The sequence below is a fragment of the Sinocyclocheilus grahami genome, unplaced genomic scaffold (assembly GCF_001515645.1).
Source record: "Sinocyclocheilus grahami isolate Dianchi unplaced genomic scaffold, SAMN03320097.WGS_v1.1 scaffold901.1, whole genome shotgun sequence".
NCBI classification, from domain to species: domain Eukaryota; kingdom Metazoa; phylum Chordata; class Actinopteri; order Cypriniformes; family Cyprinidae; genus Sinocyclocheilus; species Sinocyclocheilus grahami.
The window spans coordinates 504,605-527,486 of record NW_015506080.1 but is presented as its reverse complement, the minus strand read 5'-3'; the positions used below and the strand labels follow the sequence as shown (position 1 = coordinate 527,486).

General features: G+C 36.7%; 1 protein-coding gene across 1 annotated transcript in view; it reads left to right on the top strand.

Annotated features, from left to right (window-relative positions):
- The first annotated feature begins 2,474 nt into the window (after positions 1–2,474).
- Positions 2,475–22,882, top strand: part of LOC107564013 (SH3 and multiple ankyrin repeat domains protein 1-like) — a 62,899-nt gene continuing 42,491 nt past the window's right edge. Inside the window, exons 1-7 of the mRNA XM_016249003.1 lie at positions 2,475–2,610; positions 12,607–12,810; positions 13,950–14,021; positions 14,201–14,309; positions 16,357–16,511; positions 16,604–16,771; positions 20,957–21,073. Of these exons, the coding sequence (XP_016104489.1) occupies positions 2,569–2,610; positions 12,607–12,810; positions 13,950–14,021; positions 14,201–14,309; positions 16,357–16,511; positions 16,604–16,771; positions 20,957–21,073 (867 nt within the window). The 5' untranslated portion in view covers positions 2,475–2,568. The remainder of the gene's footprint in view (positions 2,611–12,606; positions 12,811–13,949; positions 14,022–14,200; positions 14,310–16,356; positions 16,512–16,603; positions 16,772–20,956; positions 21,074–22,882) is intronic.

Genomic DNA, 22,882 nt, shown 5'->3' with positions numbered 1-22,882 from the left:
TCTGTGCTCGTCTGTGCAGCCAAAGACAGAACAGTTAGCATTTTTGCTCAGACTTTCGCCATGGCATTAGAACTAGTACACCGTTGTCGCTGGCAAAAACACAATAACGGCACCGTGGGTGTAAACTTAGATTAAGGGGCGGTAATATTATAATGAGATCCCTTTGCCACATCACCAAGGGAGCGAAATCTGACGGGCTCGTTTTTTCAGAAACTTGCAGAAAAAGGCTTACCAAAACAAAGTTACTGGGTTAATCTTTTTCACATTTCCTTGGTTGGTAGATGCACCGGGGACCTGATTATAGCACTTAAAACCTGGAAAAGTCAGATTTTCATGATATGTCACCTTTAAATTTGCAATCGGCATCAGCTAGGTGTCAGTCCTCAGCCATAATGACGTCACTCACCCTAACTCCATCCTGCAAAACAAACAGAGAAAAAAACAAGCAACCAACAAATATAACCCATACTGAGTTCATAGCAACTATAGTACGAAATAAACATGAATGGACATCAAAAGCTATTTTATAAGATATAGTACATCTTACTGAAATGTCTCATGCAATCGCTCATTCAGTGTTTCAAATTGTGGAAAACGTGTAAAGCTTGTAAACAATGCCACGTAACAATGCATTTACCTCAGAATAACCATTCGGCGTCCATAAGCTCATCAGTCAGTCAGAAAAAAAAACTATAAAGAGGAGCATTTTGCTAAATTTAGGCACTATATTGCATATTCATATTTTTACTTAACCTGTTGACATGATAAAAAAAAGAACGCAAGGAGCTAAAGGTAAAATTCAACACCTCCTATATAATTGCATGTTACTAATGAAGAAAAACAGACTGGAAATGTGCAGGACATATGACAACATTGATAGGATGCATTGAGAAGGAGCCCAAAATACAGTCAATGGCCAATTGATGGTGAAATAATTATGGTCCGTGATATTGGCACAGCCTCTGTGTAATAAACAATTCTTTGTGACTATATAGTTCTCAAGTAGGAAAATACATTTGTTGCCTATATAAGTGATCCTTAGTTCCCAGGAGATCTACAAGATGGATTAAAATGCTGATAAAGACAAGAAAAGATGAAACAAACACATGACAGACTGAAATGTTAAGTGTTAAAAAAATAAAAATAAAACACGCTTATTCTGTGGCACCCAAAAAAACAATATGGCGCCTAATTTTTTTTCTTATAGGAGCCAATGGCTCCTTGATTTATTTATTTTTGTCTAGAGCCCTCTGAGTCAATTTTGGACATTCTGCACGAAAGGGCCCTCCAGCATTGAGTATGAATGAAACATGCATGAGAGTGTTTAGCGCTCCATAATGTTTACATCGCCTCATTTGGATACAAATAAAATGTCAGGTCATGCATAGTCTATCTTGTCTCTTTGAATTTAAATCTAGATTTATTCACACTGGCCCTTGAAAACCCTGCATATTCTACACCCATGATCATATTTGAGTGTTCTTGGCATCAAAAAGTTTGAAAACTCTGCTCTAGGTTCTGTGTATGGAGTAAGAGATTTGATTTTATGGGCAATAGTGAACACTTTCAGATACGACAGCTGATTGGCATGAGAACAAGACACATTTTCATAAGATATCCTCCACATCTAAAGTGTGGGTGCAGCATCTGAGCCACACAGCAGCTGGGTGTGAGTGCCACTACAGAGAAGTATTTTGTTCCCTCTGCTAAACACAGTAATCCTAATTTGAAGAGGTCTATTTGAAGGAGAGACACTCTTAGTGCCTGAGAGTGCTGGGCTACAGTGGTTTTGTTACTGATCTGGGACATATGAGGAGTTACAACACTGTGTTGAGTGCCGTTTGTGTGTGTGCACAGGGACGACAGCAAAGAGTCCCATCTGTGCTGTAATACAAGAGGTGCACAAGTCCGTGTTTGTAGAGAGACAGAGCTGGTGGAAGCCAAACATCTTCTTTCTGCTGTAATACAAGCAGAGCATGAGTGTCTGTACATTGACAGTTCACTCTCGTTCACACTCGTAAGGAGTGTGTTCGTTTTGCATAAGGGCAAGTGGGACATGAGGGCTAGGTAATCTATGAATGAGAATTGGCTTCTTGCCAAGGGGCCATTCCCACGGAGTCTGTTCTTGCGTTCATAACTAGCTAGACGGTGTGCAGTGGATTTGGAACATAATGTCAATGTCTTGACAATTTGATCTGTTCTTAAAGAATAGTTTGGCAAAAATTTAAATACTGTATGACTCTTTTTCATCTGAACAAAAAAGAATTTTAATGAATATCCGGTTTTGTCAATTCAAGATAATGGCAGTGGGTCATTATTCACTTTCGTGCTTAATAAGGCACACTAAAGCATCAGCAAAAAAGTGCATGCGGCTCAGTGATTTTTTTCCAAAGTGCTTCTATTGAAGAACACTATTTGAGCAATTTTATAAGGTAAATTTCAATTATATATATATTTTTTATATATTACCCTGGACCCACCCACCAAACGCAGGCTAATCAGCAGCAACAACAGCGGAAGCTAAGAGAGCGAAGCTCAAGCAATGCACCTGACGACACGCACATAGCTATGATGGTCTTTCGGATTGGCATTCCTGATATCAAACAGACGGTTAGTCTCACACACACACACACACACACACAAACCCACACCTGTTTTCCAATTACCCACTCATATGCTATGCAACATCCGTCTTTTGCTAACCATGCCTGGTTGAGCCCACAGCATACATATTAACCAGGCAGTCAGAGCGCCGCCAAACACCGCTCAAAAAATCAATTAGGCGAATACTGGGAGTGATACAAGTTTATGACAAGTTTACGAATCTAAAAAAGGGGCAACAAATTAATTACACCGACTTGGAAAAGCTGTTCTTAAGTGTTCAATGCCATCTCAAACAGTCTGGAGCATGTGTCCTGCTATGGCAGGTCAGAACTTGCTCTCCCTTCTATAGGGCCAGACACCCTCTCGGTCAATACGCATGACCTCTGCTGCACAAAAGACCTGCTATACTTACACTTTCCTTCTTAGCAGTACCTTATACATATATAAAATGTGAATATACTTTGAAATAGATCCCAGAGCACAGCAAGTTGCCAGTAGGTGGGCCACACACTCAACAAACACACATTTAGTCCTGCGGCTGTCGCCACAAAGCAGAAGTGTCATTAGCACTTTCAATAGGTTTGTGTACATGCACTTCAAAAGTTGGGTTTCAATCGGTATAACGCAGTAATTCTTCTTTTTTTAAAAGCTTAAACTTGCACCATTCTAATTTTTGCAAAATCGGACTAACAGACCTACATGATGTGATTTCATCTAAAATTGGACTCAGTGTTGTGTGCATACTCCAAAAAAGAGAGATGCTGCGCAATGTGAATTCATCAAAGAGTAATAAAAAATGTATCATGGTTTCAACAAAAAAAATTAAACAGCACAAATGTTTTCAACATTGATTATAATGAGAAATGTTAATTCTTGGATATCAAATCAGCATATTAGAATGATTTCTGAAGGATCATGTGACACTGAAGACTGGAGTAATGATGCTGAAAATTCACAAGAAAAAATTGCATTTGAAAATCTATAAAAATGGAGTTTAAATACTGTTATTCTTTAGTTGTAATAATAGTTCACAGTTGTTTTTACTTGATCAAATAAATGCAACCTGGTTAAGCATAAGAGACTTCTTTCAAAAACATCTTATCACAAACTTTAGAACGTTGGTGTAAATGTAGTTAGTGGCTCAGTGATCCACTGGTCACTTTACTTATTCAAGACTCATTATTGTCAGAAAGAGTTTCAAACAAATCACTGACATGTCCTATTACTATGAACTTTTAAACTATATTATATTTCACACATCTCTTGATATGGTATATGGTTTTACAGGACTTTGGTTGCTCAGGAATCTGTGTTTAAATATGGGCTGACGCTGGCTGGATCTGCTGAAGTTGTCCTCCAGTGTACACTCATACGGTCGGTGTGCGCTTGCCCGAGTGTGTGTGTGCGCATATGTGTGTATGTAAGTAGATTTTATCCAAACGTCTCCTCCAAATAGATGTGCAAATGTCAGCAAAATGTTTTTTTCCCAGATAAAGCAAAAAGAAAGAGAAAAAAAGAGAGAGACAAGAAAATTAAAGTCACTGTGGACATGTTTGCCGAAAGGGATGGAATCGACGGCGCTGCTTCATCCCAAACCAGAAACACGTGATAGCATCTAATACTCTACAGTATGTGTCTATAGTTGTTCTTCATTTCTTTGAATGACAGTACTGAGGTTTACTTTCCCTCATGCTCCCTGGCCCGTCCTATTGCTGTGGGCAGTGGCAGGAGATTAATGAGTAATATGATTATGCTTGATAATTGATTTAAAATAGTAGACCTGGGCCCAGAGTGTTCTTTCAGTGAAGTCAAACTAAAGGCAGTTTTGCTGCCTCGCTGCCCAGTTGACTAGTTACTCAACAGAGTGTTTTGTTTGCCTTCTAAGGCACCATAATATCATTTATACCAGTGCTATTTTAGAACTGTATATACTATTATAGTTTTCATTAATATTTTGAATTGTCTTTTATGTTTATATTTTTAGTGCTAATTTTAATTGTAGTTTAATATTTTTGTAATTTTGTTATGTGCTTTTGTCATTTAAATTTTTTATTATTATTTTTTTTATGAATAATAAATAGTTTAAATCAGGGGTGCCCAAACTCAGTCCTGGAGGGCCATTGTCCTGCAGAGTTTAGCTCCTACCCCAATCAGACACACCTTTCCACATTTTGTTATGTTACAGCAGGGGTCTCCAAACTCGGTCCTAGAGGGCCGATGTTCTGCAGAGTTTAGCTCCAACCCTAATTAAACATACCTGAATCAGCTAACCAAGGTCGTACTAGCCATACTAGAAACTTCAAGGCAGGTGTGTTGAGGCAAGTTGGAGCTAAACTCTGCAGAACACTGGCCCTCCAGGACTGAGTTTGGGCACCCCTGGTTTAAATAGTTTTTATTTAAAATTTTGTAGTTTTATATCAGTTTTAGTTTTCAGTTAGCAATTTTAGTGCTTAAACTTTCAGGCAACAAAAGTTTTTATTATCTAATATTTATATTTTATTTATTTCAGTTTTATTTTGATTTACAAAAATGTTTTAAAGGAGACATATTATGCCCCTTTTTACAATATATAATATAAGTCTCTGGTGTCCCCAGAATGTGTCTGTGAGGTTTCAGCTCAAAATACTCCACAGATAATTTATTATATCATTTTGAAAATGCCTATTTTGAGTGGAAGCAGAAACACACTGTTTTTCGTGCCTGTCTCCTCGCCCCCTTTTCCAGAATAGAGCTGCGCCATTACAGCTCGTACCTGCTAAAAACATCTGTTTTGGTTCTGATTATCATGTTTATATAGCTGAAATCATGTGTTTTAAAGCATACGAGTTTAAACTTCTGATATACGGTTTTCTGAGCGCACACATCCGAAGCACATGGACAGAGAGCGGATGTCACAGAGTACTAAACTAAGTTCTCATTCACAAACAAGTTTACATTAAAAACACACACTTTTACAAAACAGTCGGTTATGTCTGTGAAGGTAAACTGCTGGGAAATAAATAGCATGTTTATTTTAGATCTGTGTGGCAGCAGCAATATACATTAAAGAGCAGGTCATATATTTTAAAGTGTCCTAATATTGTGGTGGAGTCCGCTACAACTGGTTTAAATGCATCTAAGGTCAGAAAACATTGTAATTTTCTCAGAATATACATTTAATATTAGAGTTCAAGCGTGTGACGGAAATGTTATGCCCTTACCATACTGTGATGCCCTGTCCGACTGGAGCGACGAAACAAAAACATTCAACCCCATTATAAACTAAGCATTTATTGCATCCAGTGGGGACATAATTACAGATTATAATGACATATACTGTATTTTTCGCATTGCATCGCGCCGCATAAACATAAAACCATGTCTGCATTTGTGATCGGAGAAATTACAAACAACAAGGCTACTCTACACTGTTCAAAACTCGCGTTTGAATCATCAATGGCAAATTCTTTAATATAAAAAACGTACTTAGGGTCTGTGAGTCAGAACAGCCGGCATTGTAGTCTACTCTTCCAGGATCAGGAAACAGTCCTCCATAAAATGCGCTGGACACATCTGGATATTTGGGTTGTACTGTTCTGGAACAGTGTAGTAAATACAACTTTTTCACAATGATTATAAAGTCTGTGCACTACACTACATTATTTATTATTAAATTAAGTAATCTGAACAACGTCAGTCTACATTAATCGACACATTCTTAGGAAATAGTGGGTTCACAGCGAATTATCAGAACTACTTCAGTAAGACAGAATATCTTGCTTTACCTGGAAACCTAAAGCTGCACTAAGTATACATCACATACAGTATTAGCACAAAAACTTGATATTTTGAGCACTCAATTGAAAATGTACACATAACGTATCAATTGTACTGACAGGTTGTGGTTCGGAGAGCTTGTTAGTCCAAATTAAGAAGATTAGAAGCCAACGAAGATAAAAGCCAAGATTAGAGAAGCAGTCCTTGGTAAAATGACATGCACACAGCAAAAGGTTTGAATTGTATTTCTATGGTATCCGTCAACACAGCGTCTTCTCAACATGATGTAAACACACTAACTAGCGGAAGTGTTTGTGGGCAGGTCAGACTCTGTTCGTATTTCGCGGGCAGGCGGGGATTATGCAAATGTGTTACCCAGTGACGTAACAGGCAAAAGATTCGAAAATATGATGACTCGTTAAGGCGATTCAGAATTGACTCTCTTTTGAGAGACAATATCTTTATTTATCATGCACTTTTTTGATTAACAACTTTGCAGATTGTTTTAATTTAAGGACAGCTATGTTATAAACTGCAAAAGAGATATTTTTCAAAAATCCATATGAGCTGCTCTTTAAATAAATCAATAAATCCACTGCTCTCTGGTCTCCTCTGAGGCTGGGATTGTTCTGTGCTCGTCTGTGCAGCCAAAGGCAGAACAGTTAGCATGTTTTGCGCAAACTTTCGCCATGGCATTAGAACTAGTACACTGTTGTCGCTTGTGAAATCAAAATGATGGCGCCGTGGGTGTAAATTTACAGATTAAGGGGCGGTAATATTATAATGAGATCCCTTTGCCACGTCACAAAGGGAGCAAATTTAGACGCGCTCGACGCTTTCAGAAAAAGGCTTACCAAAACAAAGTTACAGGGTTAATCTTTTTCACGTTTCCTTGGTTGGTAGATGCACCAGGGACCTGATTATAGCACTTAAAACCTGAAAAAGTCAGATTTTCATGATATGTCACCTTTAGTAGTTTTAGTTAACAAGATCAACACTGATTTATACATAATATAAATAATTATTGTGAAAATTATTGTTCAAAATAACCAAACAAATGTTTTAGAGACTTTCTAGGTAATTTATTATTTAAGTAATAATTTTTATAGGGACAAAAAAAATCTACAGTTTAACTGGTCATCTACAGATTAATTTGTTTCAATCACTCAGTCGGAAAGCATTTTTATTCTTGCAACCAACTGCCAGACCACACACACAGGACTGTGGGATATCTGCATTCAAAAATTGACCAGATGGAGGCATTTTTGTAGAATGGGTATTACTGAAACACTGGATTTGGACATGCCTGATGAAGGGAGCATATTCAAGGTTTAAGCAAGTCTTTCCTTATCTTTCTCTTTTCATTCTCAGTGTTTGTAAAAACCAAACTGTATCTGCTCTTGCTTTTTTACTCTTCTAATGTGGGATTGTATAATGAATGTAGGTGTGCATATGTGCATTAGTGTGTGTGTTTGTGAGGGGGAAGTTTGTGTATGTTTGTGTGCGAGGAAGTGAGAGATGAGTGGTATTTTCTTTGTTCCAGTTATCCAAAACTGCCTATTTAGTCCAACAAGCCACTCGCAAATTGTAATTAGTGTAAGATTGGTTGATAGATGAAACAGGATGGCAGTGAAACACCTGGAGGTGATCTGAGCTGGATCGAAACACTCTGCCAAATGTTTTTCTTGTGCTTTTAGCCCATCTGCAACACCTGCCTATGCAAAGATGTTATAGGAGTCAAATGGTGCAATTCAGTGATGCTTTCATGATGTATTAGGTTATAAAATTAGAACCAACTTTTAACAGTAATTTTGTTTAACGTAATTTTAATTATATTTAATTCTCTGTATACATTAAAGAAGGCAGTCAGGTGTGGCTTTTTGTGACTTTCAGATTATTTTTCATGTCTTTCTCTCCTATGTCTTCCTGATTTCTGTTTTGCCTTAAACCATGTTCTTTTATGAGTCTCTCTCTCTCTTCCTCTGCTTTTTCTGTGTGGATTAATATGTCTGCATAATCCCAGTACATTAGGCCTGCTCTACATACCAGCTAATTCACCCTCAATAAACTGCAATTGCTCGTTAATTGTGGTTTAATGAGTTCGGGGAGAGACAGGAGGAGTGGACCCAAAGGTTATCGTTGACAAAAGAGTCAACTATTAAATCCAACTATTCCCATTCTTTTTCCGTCCTGCACTGTGAAAGTTTACATAGTATGTTCCAGGAAACCATGAAAACACATACACTTTTGTGTGTTAATTGTTAAAGCAGACTATGTTTGTCTATTGTTGTTGAGATCAAATTGTATGAGCCATTTAACCCATGGTACATCTACGTTCACATACTTTTTCCTACAACTGTACATTTCAATGTCTGTAATAGTTCAAACATATCCAGAGTAAAGTTAAAATATTGGTTTGCCATGCACAGCAGTCCTTAAGTGTTATATCAGCAAAATGTGGCATTTTTCTATATATTATATGCAGTCTGCAGGGATCCCAGCTCTCTGAATCAATAATGTAGTTTGCATCAGGCTAATCTAGGACGTTTGGTAATAACTAAACTAAACTGTGAATTTTTGTAATGATTATGTAAGCAAATCTATGTTAACATGACCCTATTCTAGCTGGATTGTTATTTGACTTGTTTGTTGGTCTGACAGTGAAAAGTGCAAAAAAATCTGATTTGTTCACATATGTACGTATATGCACAATTTCTCAACAGTATAATAACAGATGCGGATGCTTGTGCAGTAATGGTAAATTATTTTTAACATGTTTGGCCATAAAATCTGAAACGTTGGTTTCCACTAACTTGGTACATTAAATGGACTATGAGGGCCAGTCTCATAAAAAAGTCAGCGGGGCAGAACAGTTAAACCAAACTATTAAACCAAAGTTGCCTTTTTGATATTTTAACTTTAACTGAATGTTGTACCTCTTGGCACCGAGCATAAAGAGTAAGAGTAGAGAGAGAAAGAATAAGAATCAAAGTAATGGGTTCACAACAGAACATTATAAGAACAGAGAAAAACAAGTATGAAAAAGTCAAGAGAGAGATAGAGATGTAGCTCTTAAACAGAATTTCTATCAGTAAAGCAGTTAGACCAGGCATAGAGCACAAAGGCATTTAGGTACATTTTGCTTAATTAACTAATCTGTTTAGAACTTTCATCTATAAATTGTTTCTCAACGTTTTGAAAACAGCACAGGATGTCACGCTTATTGTCAGTGGAAAAAAGAGAGGACAGCATTGTGAATTAGTCTGTGGTTTGTGACCTGAAAATAATAGCTCTTAGGTTAACTGCCAAATTAGTATAATTAGATATCATTATAATAAATAATTTTCCAGGTTGATTATCATTCTAACAAAATTATTGTAATCACATGTGTGCGAATGAACTCACGTCTACATCTGTGGTGTGCACCTTTTTTTTATCATTTGCATTGTATGTGTAGCGTTAAAAGGGACTGCCATTTTTTACTAACCTAATGTCGTTTCAATCCTGTATGGTTTTTATTCCTCAGTAGAACAAACAAGGGGATGTTTTTCGAAGAATGTTCACACTGCTCTTTTCCGTAGAGTGAAAGTAGATTTGAACCAGAGGCTGTCCAGCTCCAAACAAAGAAAAAAGAAAAGCACCATAGCAATGGTCCATAGGAAATTCCATGTCTTCTGAAGCCATTTACTGAAATTCTTGCCTTAACAGCTGTGGTCACCATCCACTTTCACTACATTGGAAAAAGCAGCTTGGATAAACATGTTTTGTCTTCCACAGAAAAAGAAAAAAGTGTTTCAAAAGGCTCGAGACATGTATAAAAGATGATGAAATGTTCATTTTTGGGAGAACTATTCTGCATATCCTTGCATATGCAAGATGTTTGACTTGTGTGAGTGATCGCCACACGTCTTGATATTCCAAATTGTCTGTGAAGTTGTCCATTACACCTATGACCTGTCTCGAGCAGTGGCGGCTCTTGGGTTTTAAAATAGAGGAGGCACACTAATGGTATTGGTCTGGGATCCCTACCGATTATTATTATTATTATTTGCTTAACCACTTTAAAATGGCTTTTGGTTGCTTTTAGTCAGAAAACGTAAAGAAAATGACACACATGCAGCAAGATAATATAAGTTCACTTACCTGGCCTATCACTTGAAGCAAACCTCCATCCCTTCTTAAACTCTGTGTTAAAAGAGAGCTGCCTGCTGTGCCATTTAATTAAGCCGACAGCTGTAGCCTATATCCAGCTTAGGCTATTTTCCCTAAATGTGTATACTGTTTGAATGACAGCTTGGTAAATCTGTTGGCGATCAAATATTCAATATCGCTACTCATCATAAGTACTTGGTACATTATCAGCGCAGCGGGAGACGTTCAAACTAATATCACATAATTTACGTCTCTATGATGATTGGTTGATATCAGAAGGGAGGCTAGCCTCCTCTGCAAGGTTTCTTTTCTCAACACTCCTCAGCGCTGAAAGTGAACACTCGATGCTGATTGGCTAATTTTTTTTTTTTACCAACGGAGGCACGAGAGCTCACCTGTCCCCCGGCCTCCCCCTCCCCTTCTCTATCATTAGCGGTTGTAATTACATCAGCAGATTCGGCACATTCGCGATAGAAACGCGGCACTTTCATGTTATGGTATTACAACTGTGAAATTACAAAACAAAAAATACACATTCTGAGACATGAACTGAAATGAATTGTGAATTTTATTAACATTAAAGCGTCCTCCTCCCATTTTCACCTCAAAACTATGTGGAAGCTGTGCCTCCCCCGCCGAGCTGCCACTGCTCTCGAGCAGAACTCCCTCCAGTACACATGCACTCTGTAAGATCACAGTGAAACACGTACACCATACCATAGCACCAAGGGACTGCTGAGATGTTTCTATGGCAACCTGCAGCTTGCTCCACTAATGAACTGGTTGCCATGGTGATGGGGATTGGCTGTGTGCAAAGTGAGAGACTGAATAACAGAGGGAGGAAGACATTTCACACTTCTCTGTGCCACTGCATGTGCACACACACATACAAGAGGACAGTGGTAAAGAGAGCTGGAAACTGACCGTTTCGGACTTAACTCCTCAAGGTCAGAGGAGGGGATTTCTTTCCAGCACTAGGCTGCAGGGCTGTCCCATGTTCACAGTTGCTGGAACAGCGCTGATGTCCCAAAATCCAGCCTGAGCAGCTCGAAGCTACCATGTCCCTTAGCCTGGAGCTTGTGCTCAAGCTTGAAGGATGCAAGGAGTTTTAGGCAATGTCATAGCAGTACTTGCCGTGTGGGGTGTGTCACAAATCACACCGCTATTCCTGACCTTCCGAAGCATCTATTACAGTAGCTGAGCAAGCTGTGGACTGGAGGTATTACTGCAGGCTAATTAATCCATTAGCATTGCCATTTAGCGCTACCAGGGTGAACAAAGACTCAAATGATATGTTAATGAAACTGATGGACAGTTGCTGGTCAGGCGGCGGGGTCTGTTAATCCGACAAACGGTGATGTTTCACCTCAGTGAATCACAATGTCTCCCTCTAGTGCACATCGGTCAGAACTGCATCTTTTTATTTTTAAGGTCAATGGGGATAAACAGTAATTTATAATAATAGTAATTGTTTGGTAGTTATTATTAATAAATAAAATTAACCATATATATTTATATGTAAGTAAATACTGTAAAATATATGAAAACAGATCAATTATAATAAATATGATCAAAATTGTAATGCATACTACTGTTCATGTTTGGTGTCATTTTTTAAAGAAACTACAATGTCTATATACAGAAGAACTGTTAATAAACAGAAATGTTTCTTGAGCAGAAAATCAGCATATTAGAATGATTTCTTAAGGATCATGTGACACTGAAGACTTCAGCTTTAACACCACAAGACTGAATTGCATTTTAAAATAGATGAAAATAGAAAACAGTTATTTTAACTTCACAGTATTACTAGTTTTACTGTATTTAGGATCAAATAAATGCAGCCTTGGTGAGCAGGAAACACTTCTTTTAAACTTCAAGAACATTAAAAAATCGTACCAACCCCAAAACTTTAAATGTTAGTGTCTATAATATAAATAAATATATAAATAGTTGAAATGTAATATTACAATATAATATTTTAATAATATAATATAATAATTATATATAATTAAAAGCAAATAATTCAATAGTATTATATTGTTGAATCATTTTGTTAATCGAACAGCCATTTTTTTTTCTCTGTCTCTATAGAAGTGTCTGAGGTTCAACCCTGATGCAACCGTATGGAAGGCAAAGCAGCAGGTGCTGTGTAGTCTAACCGAATCTCTAAGGGATGTATTAAACTATGGCCTTTTCCAACCTGCTACTGACGGGCACGATGCCAAGTTCCTGGAGGAAGAGAGGCCGCTCCGCGAATACCCACAATCCTTTGAGAAAGGAGTACCCTACCTGGAGGTACCCTTCCTTTTGTTCTCCTCTTCATTTTAGGCATTTTTTGTTTACTCTCTTTTTTTCTTCTTTCTTTAAAAAAAGAAATCTTGTTCTATAATTGAATGTGAATGTTGGTGCTAGGAAACTGCTGCTTCAAATTGTTTGTTGCCTAGGTGATAATAATTCTTTAAGCGCCTTCTCTGGTAATATGAATCCTAATAACCCTGATATGGCTTATTGGAGAATGTCTTTAGACATTTAAAGTTAAAGTGAAAAAATTAAAATGTTTTTTTTTATTATTTGTAGAGCACAGAGCAATTAATATTATACTCAACTTAAAGTCTAATTAATTTACAAAAAGCCCTTCTCATCTGAAGTTGATAATAGGGGTGGGCAATATCACTTATTTTCTTTTCAGTCTGATACCAAGGACTCCTACCAACGCCAATGTGCTTCTGTATTTTCATTTATTAACAATTACAAAATATGATTGTAACAACTTAATTTAGGCTTGTGCTTCTCAGCATTTCTGCTGTGTTCAGTTACAGTGCTTGATACTTTGATACCTCGAGATGCTTTTTTAATGAAATCTTACACCAGTGTTATTTTAGTATTATTTATATACTGTTATAGTATTTATTAATGTTTTAGTAAAAAATATTTACTTAAGTAAACTGTATTTTCAGTTTTCATTTTATTTTTATTTTTAGTCATTTTAATACTTCAACTTAAATATAGTTGTTTTAGTTCTAAAGCTGTCGTTAAGGTTTTTGTTTTTAAGTTGAAGTGTTTCATCTAATAGTTTTAGGTAATTGAAATATAATAATTGTAGGTAATTTAAAATAAATAATAAAACAAATAAAACTATTTTAATAGTTTTTTTTAGTTAACATTGATCAACACAACCATACTATTAAAGGATGTGTCCATAAAGTAATTGTGCCATAAAAGTCAAGACACAAGACATTTTTATTCTGAAAAGTTCATGTAAGGGTTTTAAGAAAAGATGAAACATTTGTGCTTGTTAACTCTCCTTATATAACATCAGTCCTCCTTACATTACTGGAAACATTTCATTTTCCCTCCACAAACGGATGGAAGTTTCTTTGACGGCTCTCAGTTATCTGTCTTACACTGATTTTGGCTGATTTTCTTTCACACAGTTCCGCTACAAAACCAGGGTGTACAAACAGACAAATCTAGATGAAAAACAGCTGGCCAAACTGCACACAAAGGTAGGAGTCATCACAGAAATCATCTTATTCTTTTCTAAAAGTAGAAATATAAAGTGAACATTCATGATGTGCTACTTGCGTCTTAATGTGTATGTTAAATACGATACGTAGCTTATCCTCAGGGCATGCACAGCCTAGCATGGCTGTGAGGCATAAGTTGTATGTGTCTCCCCCAATAGGCCAGTCTGAAGAAGTTTATGGACTACATCCAGGCCGGGGCTGTGGAAAAGGTAGCCAAACTTGTAGACAAAGGACTTGACCCCAACTACCACGACGCTGAGACAGGAGGTGAGATGTCAGGCACTGCACTGTTCCCTTCCTGTGAGAGTTAATGAACTTCCTATTAGTGAGCTGAATAATGAATTACTGGCAGCAGAGCATAAACTTGGCCATGAATATTATGAAATATGGCTGCATGAATATTCAAGGAGCGTTTACAGGAATGGGCATTTGCATCTTCTCAAACGATCCATGCAGTTTCCAACAAAAGTCATCTGGAGTTTTAATTATGCAACAAATGCATAAAGTTAACATTAGACTCAGTGGCTGCCTCCTAAACCCAATTACTACTTTTGGGCTGCTTAATGAGATGAAACAATTACTGCAGCTCAACGGTTCAGTTCAATGCGCGTCAACAGAGAAAAACCACTGAATAATTTGAATCTATTTGTAACAGGGCAGCATCTTTTATGGCATATTAATTCAAGTTTTTAGCGCTTTGGTGAGCAATTGGTGAGCTGGAGACGTGGCCAGACATGCCGTGAAAGTCGTTTTATGGACCAGATGATAATGCAGAGTAATATTAGCATTCATTTGTGGCAGAGTTTGACTTGCAAGATGGCTACACTTGAGTGTTGTTCACAGTTTGCATCGTCTGCTTTGTCACAGAGTTGATGTTGTGCTTGCCAGGCTGACAGTCACTTCTCAAAGCAGACCCTGCTAATGGGGAGTGAGAACTGCTGCACCATTTGCAACCACCAGGAGGCTGATCTGAGAAAAATATGCGGTTACAATTAAAGGCATAGTTCAGACAAAAACAAAAATAACCTTTTTATTTACTTACCTTCATGTCATTCCAAACCTGTTTAAGGCAGGATACACCCTAGGTGAATAGGGTAAAAAAAAAAAAACCAAAGTAACTAATATATATCACCATACTTCTCCAACTGATTGATTATATTAAGAATTGTAAAAAAAATTGTATTATATGTTTAAATATGCAAATGTTGCATTCTCTGATTAAATATACATTAATTTGCTTACATTTTCAGAACAGAAATCTGAACATTGAATTGAGCCAGGTTCGAAGTTCTTGTTTCTTTTAAGGTTTTTACAGAGGGAATTTTTGATATCTCTTTTTATCACGCCATAGATCAGAAAATAACTAGGGGGAAAAAATTCACAATTTTTTTTAGGATTAAAATGTAAATCTTAATGTATATGTATAAATTGTATAAAATCAGTAAATGATGAGGGAACAAACCCCTCTGTAAAAATAGGAATATAGATAATATTTTGTTTATATATATGTGCGTCTGAGGTGGAGATTTCTGGCTCACTGCCTAACAAAAAAATTCATTTTGAGGAAACAGCCTTTAAATCTATGCATTGTAACTGAAATCTACAGACACATATAGATAAAGTGCCATAAAATAAACAATTAAAAGTGTATTCTGGATGATTTTTTCCCATTAGTCTGAAACAACACATTTTTAAAAGCCGAATAGCCCAAAATCTTTATTTAAAAAAAAAAAAAAAGTCTTTCTTTTTTCTTTAAAACACAAAAGAAGATATTTAATTTTTTTTACTGAAATATATGTACTGTATTATGTGTATCATAAAGCTGTTAATCATTGCAAACGAATCACTGGGTTGACCTTGGGATCTGGATCAGTCTGATTTGTGAATACATTTTGTGAATGAATCTTCGTGGGCTGGATCAGTTGATTCATTAAAAATATGTGACTCGAAAGAACAATTTGTCTGTCATCACATCAACATGCTGACGATCTTGGGTTGATGCCAAGACTGTCTAGACAAATCATATACATATGGTGTATATATATATATATATATATATATATATATATATACTGTGGTGGCCAAAATTATTAAAATAAAAATCTCAATGGATTCTTACAATTAATGGCAAAAGGAATGTTTGGAAATGTAAACTGATATTTCCTACTGACACTCAACAGCAAAAGATAGAAATAGGAAAATCTTCCTGAATAATGTACCACATAGATTGTAATTATCCATTTGCCTTGTGTAATAACTGATTACTTTACTGTGTGTGTGTGTGTGTGTGTGTGTGTGTGTGTGTGTGTGACAGAGACCCCACTCACTCTGGCTGTACAGACAGAGCCGGGAGGAGGGGAGATCATCAGGGTGCTGGTGATGGGGGGAGCACACATTGACTTTAGGGCAAAGGATGGCTTGACCCCTCTCCACAAGGCTGTCAGAGCACATGCACACACTGCACTACTGGTAACACATACACAAAACCATGATTAGGATGAAATTATGCTTGTAATTAAAAATTCATATTTAAATCTAATCATCTGTTGTTGTTGTTTTAGACGCTGTTGTCTTTGGGGGCATCTCCTGATTATAAAGACAGCCGTGGGCTGACACCACTTTACCACACTGTGCTGATAGGGGGCGACACCTCCTGCTGCGAGACCCTCCTCTACCACAGAGCCAAGCTAGGGCTTCGTGATGAGAATGGCTGGGACGAAACCCATCAGGTACAAAAAGTGCTGAGAAGAACAGTGTTTGTGACATATACAGCAAACACCTGAATAATTGATGTATAACTGATAACTGCTGTAACTGATATAATTGATGTGCCACAATTGTCATGTTATTCTATCTATCTATCTATCTATCTATCTATCTATCTATCTATCTATCTATCTATCTATCTATCTATCTATCTATCTATCTATCTATCTATCTATCTATTCATCTTCCATCCATCCATCCATAGGTAACAATAAGGTTATAATTAATATCAGTTTTTGAATTCTTTACACTTTTCCATTCATTTTCTTTAACAAAATAATTATCTTAATAGAAAAATGTATTTCTTAGTTTCTGCATTGATATTGTTTCAAATCATGGAACAGGTTTGTGTTGCCTGACTTTGATGACATTTATCTTCAGCACAGTTTGCTGTGCAGACTTCAATATTAATATTATTACATTGTTTTGTCTCTTAGAAATGCACATTTGACAGTAGCTTGAGTTGACAGTGGTAATAGCTTTAGAGTTCGGATGCAGATGATCTATACCTTTAGATCATGATAACCACTGTTAAAACCTCAATAACATGGCAAAAATGTATCTATATTGTTTTTAGGTATTTGTAGTCTAAATACTTTTAGTATGCACAAACACTATAGCTTAAAAAATACTGTAATTATATTCCAATACTCCTTTAATACATTTAATACAAGTCTGTATTAATAATATAGTAAAAAATGTTATGAATATCCCACATTTCTGCCACAATACCATGGTGCGGTTAGTGTTACTACAGTAAATCCATGGTAAATGATGCTGATTTGTAGATTGAAAAGTCTTCTGACTGTCTCGTTGCGCACAGTGTTTCTGCTGTTTGTCAGCGCTGTTTCATCTGGCTTTAAACTAGTTTAAATCACCGACTCATTTGTGTCCTTCGCTGAATTCAAGTGCTTCACACTGGATCTCACAGCACTGTTTAGTGTCGTGTGACCGACACTCATCAGCGAGTAAACGCATCTGCTGCTTGAACTTTGAGCCGAGCGGATAAATGCTCCATGCTGTTTCGTTCATTTGTGTTTTCGCTTTTGGCGCATAAATATTATATAGAACATTTATTGAACTTATGTTATCATTTTATCGAGGAAAATTATATCTTGATAATTATCATTATCGTTTCATCATCCAGCCCTAGGTCTGACTTTTGTAGCCCAGTATCTGTGAATCATTCATTCATGTGTCATGGGAAGCACTGATCTATACCCTGAGAACATACCTGCATATTTACACTTTACAGTACCATTATAGTAAGTTTACAGTATGTTTCTTTGTTGTTTTTTTTAAAGAAAGAAATGTATACTTTTATTCTACAAGAATGCATTAAATCGATCAAAAGTGACAGGAATGACATTACAATGTTACAAAAAGTTCAAACAAAAGTTCAAATAAATGATGTTTTATTAACAAGGTTCGGGAGGAGCATGATCATATAATCAGTCTGGCCCAGGTGGAGCTCGTCAGCTAATCACCTTAACAAGCACATACGTGTGTATATATACAGCCAACTTACCTCAGTTCCACAAAAGTTTTCCAGCATCCCGCCTCCACCCCAACACCTCACTACTATTCTAATTTCCTCCCAGTCTTGGGATTGGGATGGGGATGGGGGGGTTCTCTGGGTTCAGGCTTTAACTCGAGTTCGGAGCCCTCCCTCTGGACAGCACGCCAAATATGCTACTAATTGCTTAATCACATTATATGTTAGTGTGAACTCGTGAAATTCGGTTCTCTTGAACTTTCTATTTATCAAAGAATCCTGAAAAATGTATCATGGTTTCCACAAAAATATTAAGCAGCACAACTGCAGTTATTGTTGGATCGAGAAGGGGTTGTCGGTGCCATCTTCCTAGATTTAAAAAAGGCCTTCGATACCATTAATCATGGAATTCTCTTATCTAAATTGAATGCATTTAATTTTTCTGTAGACACCATTTAATGGGTAGAATCATATTTAACACATCGGTCTCAGTTGGTTAGAGTGAAGACTTATCAATCAGGTGTTGTTTCTTTGTCAGCAGGTGTTCCGCAAGGTTAAATCTTGGGCCCACTTTTATTTTCTCTCTATGTAAATGATTTGCCAAATGCATGTTTCAATTCCAACATCCAGATGTATGCTGATGACACAGTAGTTTTTGTACATGCTAATAGTGCAACTCGAGCTGCTGATCAGCTAACAAGTTCAATGTTAAAGATCACGGAATGGCTAAAACATAATTACTTACAACTAAATGTATCGAAAACTGTATGTATGTTTTTCAGTAAAATTAAAAGTTGCCGTGTGGAGTCAGATGTAGTCATAGTTGGGGAGAGACTACAAGTTGTCTCGGATTTTAAATATCTGGGTGTATATATTGATATCAATCTTTTAAAACGCACATCAAAAAGGTTTGCAATCACATTAAGTTCAACTTGGCAAATTTTAGATATGCCCGTAGCTGCATGTCAACTAAGGCTGCGAAGATGTTTATGCATTCAATGATCTTCTCACATATCACCTATATTGTTTGACAACCTGGTCACAAGCAAATAATACTTCTCTCAAACCAATTATCTCTTTATATAAACAAACTTTGAAAGTTTTAGATAGGAAATACATACACCATCATCACTGTGATATTAAAAAATATATATCTATATTTTAAGTTGGGAAAATTTGATTATATATACAGATCTTTGTCTTATGTATAAAATCAGACATGGACTGACTCCTCCTGTATTGAGCCAGTTTGTAAACGTAGCACCATCTGGTTACAGATTAACGAGAAGTGCAGTAAGTGCATAGTTACTTTAATACTTATGCCTCCTTTAAGTTTCACTTGAAGAAGTGGTTAATTGAGAGTCAGCATTGTCAACATTAATTTTATAAACTAAACTTTGCTGCTGTCTTGTCTTTTCTGCTCTACTAGTTTGAGATTTTTATGCTATGTATATGAGGTTGTTTGGTTTAGTACTGATTGAATGATTAGGGCTACTGTTACTTTGTCTGTATATTGATATTATGATATTATTGATGCATTGTTTGTCATTTTGTTTGATATAGTATAACTTTTAAGCGGATGTTTTTTTTTTTTTTTAGGAATAGTGTGAATGTTATATGTATTTTGGAGTATGTAAGTATTATATATTGATTCATTCTTTATATTTTTAGGGTGACAATTTTACAATCAGTCCAGGGACTTGCAGATGCAAAATAGCCTTCTGGCTAATTCTAGCACATTGTACATTTATGCATTATTGATGTGCATTGTCCCTGTCAAATAAACCTGAAATAATAATAAATAACTGTAAAATACTAGTTAAACTGTGGTAATATTAACAAAAGTTACATGAGGACTAAATCAGCATATACAGTAATAAATTCAAATATACATGCATTCAATTTGTAATAATGTTTCATAGAACAAACATTACACTTTAAATTTATTTTTAAATAAATTTTTTTTGCCTTGGTAAGCATAAGAAACTTCATAAAAAAACATTATTTTGTGCCTTCACACACTGTACTCTGCTTCACTGAGACTAACAAGAAACTGTGTTCCTTTTTTGACTCAAATTATACTAGATATCATTTAGCATTATCAGTAATATTAAAATGAATATTACAATGATTCACTTTTAAACTAAAAACAGTCAAATTGTGGTTGAAAAACAGACTTACTAAGTTTCTAATCGTAAGCTTTTTTGCCTTTCTCAGAGAAAGCCCTTGCAGGGAATTTGACTTAAAAAAACTAAAAGCCTGGTGGAATGTTTAACAAAAATAAAGTCATTTGTAGTCTTTTAAGGTGGAATTGAATGATCAAAGATAAACAAGTTGCAAACAGAACTTACAAACATAAAGGCAATAGAGACAAGTTCAAGAATCCGATCTTGAGTTTCCTCCAAGTATCACCAATTGGGAATCACTGCTCAGTCCTTCTTCTCTCTCTGTGCATGTGTATGTTTCCATATCTATTTTGATTCTTTCCCTTCTTCTCACTCACACATGTGGTGTTAATTAGCAAAGGTGTCTGTTCTGACAATGTATGAAATCTATTCTTTTCTCCCTCCTTTCCTCATGTCAAATGACTGTTTCTGCCCTTCTCTTTCCTCCTCTCATTCTTTGTCCCCCCTACCTCTCTCTTTTTCTCCAGGCTTGTCAAAATGGGAACTCTCAACACTTAGAGCACCTGCTTTTTTATGGTGCAGACTCCTCATCCCAGAATGCCTCAGGAAACACTGCCCTGCACATATGTGCTTTATATAACAAGGTATAACTGCTGGTCCGGACACAAAAAAAAAGCAAGCCAAATAATAAAACCTCATGTTGAAAATACAAACCCGATTCCAAAAAAATGTTGGGAAACTGTACAAATTGTGAATAAAAACAGAATGCAATGATGTGGAAGTTTCAAATTTCAATATTTTATTCAGAATACAACATAGATGACATATCAAATGTTTAAACTGAGAAAATGTATCATTTTAAGGGAAAAATAAGTTGATTTTAAATTTCATGGCATCAACACATCTCAAAAAAGTTGGGACAAGGCCATGTTTACCACTGTGTGGCATCCCCTCTTCTTTTTATAACAGTCTGCAAACGTCTGGGGACTGAGGAGACAAGTTGCTCAAGTTTAGGAATAGGAATGTTGTCCCATTCTTGTCTAATACAGGCTTCTAGTTGCTCAACTGTCTTAGGTCTTCTTTGTCGCATCTTCCTCTTTATGATGTGCCAAATGTTTTCTATGGGTGAAAGATCTGGACTGCAGGCTGGCCATTTCAGTACCCGGATCCTTCTACGCAGCCATGATGTTGTAATTGATGCAGTATGTGGTCTGGCATTGTCATGTTGGAAAATGCAAGGTCTTCCCTGAAAGAGACGACGTCTGGATGGGAGCATATGTTGTTCTAGAACTTGGATATACCTTTCAGCATTGATGGTGCCTTTCCAGATGTGTAAGCTGCCCATGCCACATGCACTCATGCAACCCCATACCATCAGAGATGCAGGCTTCTGAACTGAGCGCTGATAACAACTTGGGTTGTCCTTGTCCTCTTTAGTCCGGATGACATGGCGTCCCAGTTTTCCAAAACGAACTTCAAATTTTGATTCGTCTGACCACAGAACAGTTTTCCACTTTGCCACAGTCCATTTTAAATGAGCCTTGGCCCAGAGAAAACGCCTGCGCTTCTGGATCATGTTTAGATATGGCTTCTTTTTTGACCTATAGTTTTAGCCGGCAACGGCGAATGGCATGGTGGATTGTGTTCACCGACAATGTTTTCTGGAAGTATTCCTGAGCCCATGTTGTGATTTCCATTACAGTAGCATTCCTGTATGTGATGCAGTGCCGTCTAAGGGCCCGAAGATCACGGGCATCCAGTATGGTTTTCCGGCCTTGACCCTTACGCACAGATATTGTTCCAGATTCTCTGAATCTTTGGATGATATTATGCACTGTAGATGATGATAACTTCAAACTCTTTGCTATTTTTCTCTGAGAAACTCCTTTCTGATATTGCTCCACTATTTTTCGCCACAGCATTGGGGGAATTGGTGATCCTCTGCCCATCTTGACTTCTGAGAGACACTGCCACTCTGAGAGGCTCTTTTTATACCCAATCATGTTGCCAATTGACCTAATAAGTTGCAAATTGGTCCTCCAGCTGTTCCTTATATGTACATTTAACTTTTCCGGCATCTTATTGCTACCTGTCCCAACTTTTTTGGAATGTGTAGCTCTCATGAAATCCAAAATGAGACAATATTTGGCATGACATTTCAAAATGTCTCACTTTCAACATTTGATATGTTATCTATATTCTATTGTGAATAAAATATAAGTTTATGAGATTTGTAAATTATTCCATTCCTTTTTTACTCACAATTTGTACAGTGTCCCAACTTTTTTGGAATCGGGTTTGTATCTGTCTTACACCAGCGTGAATTTTCAGGCTGGTGTGTGCTGACTAGTACTGGTTTGGTGCTGGTCAAGCGTTGCCATGCTCTTCACCAGCATGTTTTTCCCAGTGATGCTTTAAAGATCCCTGTGAAGATTTCATTATTTTGTGTACAA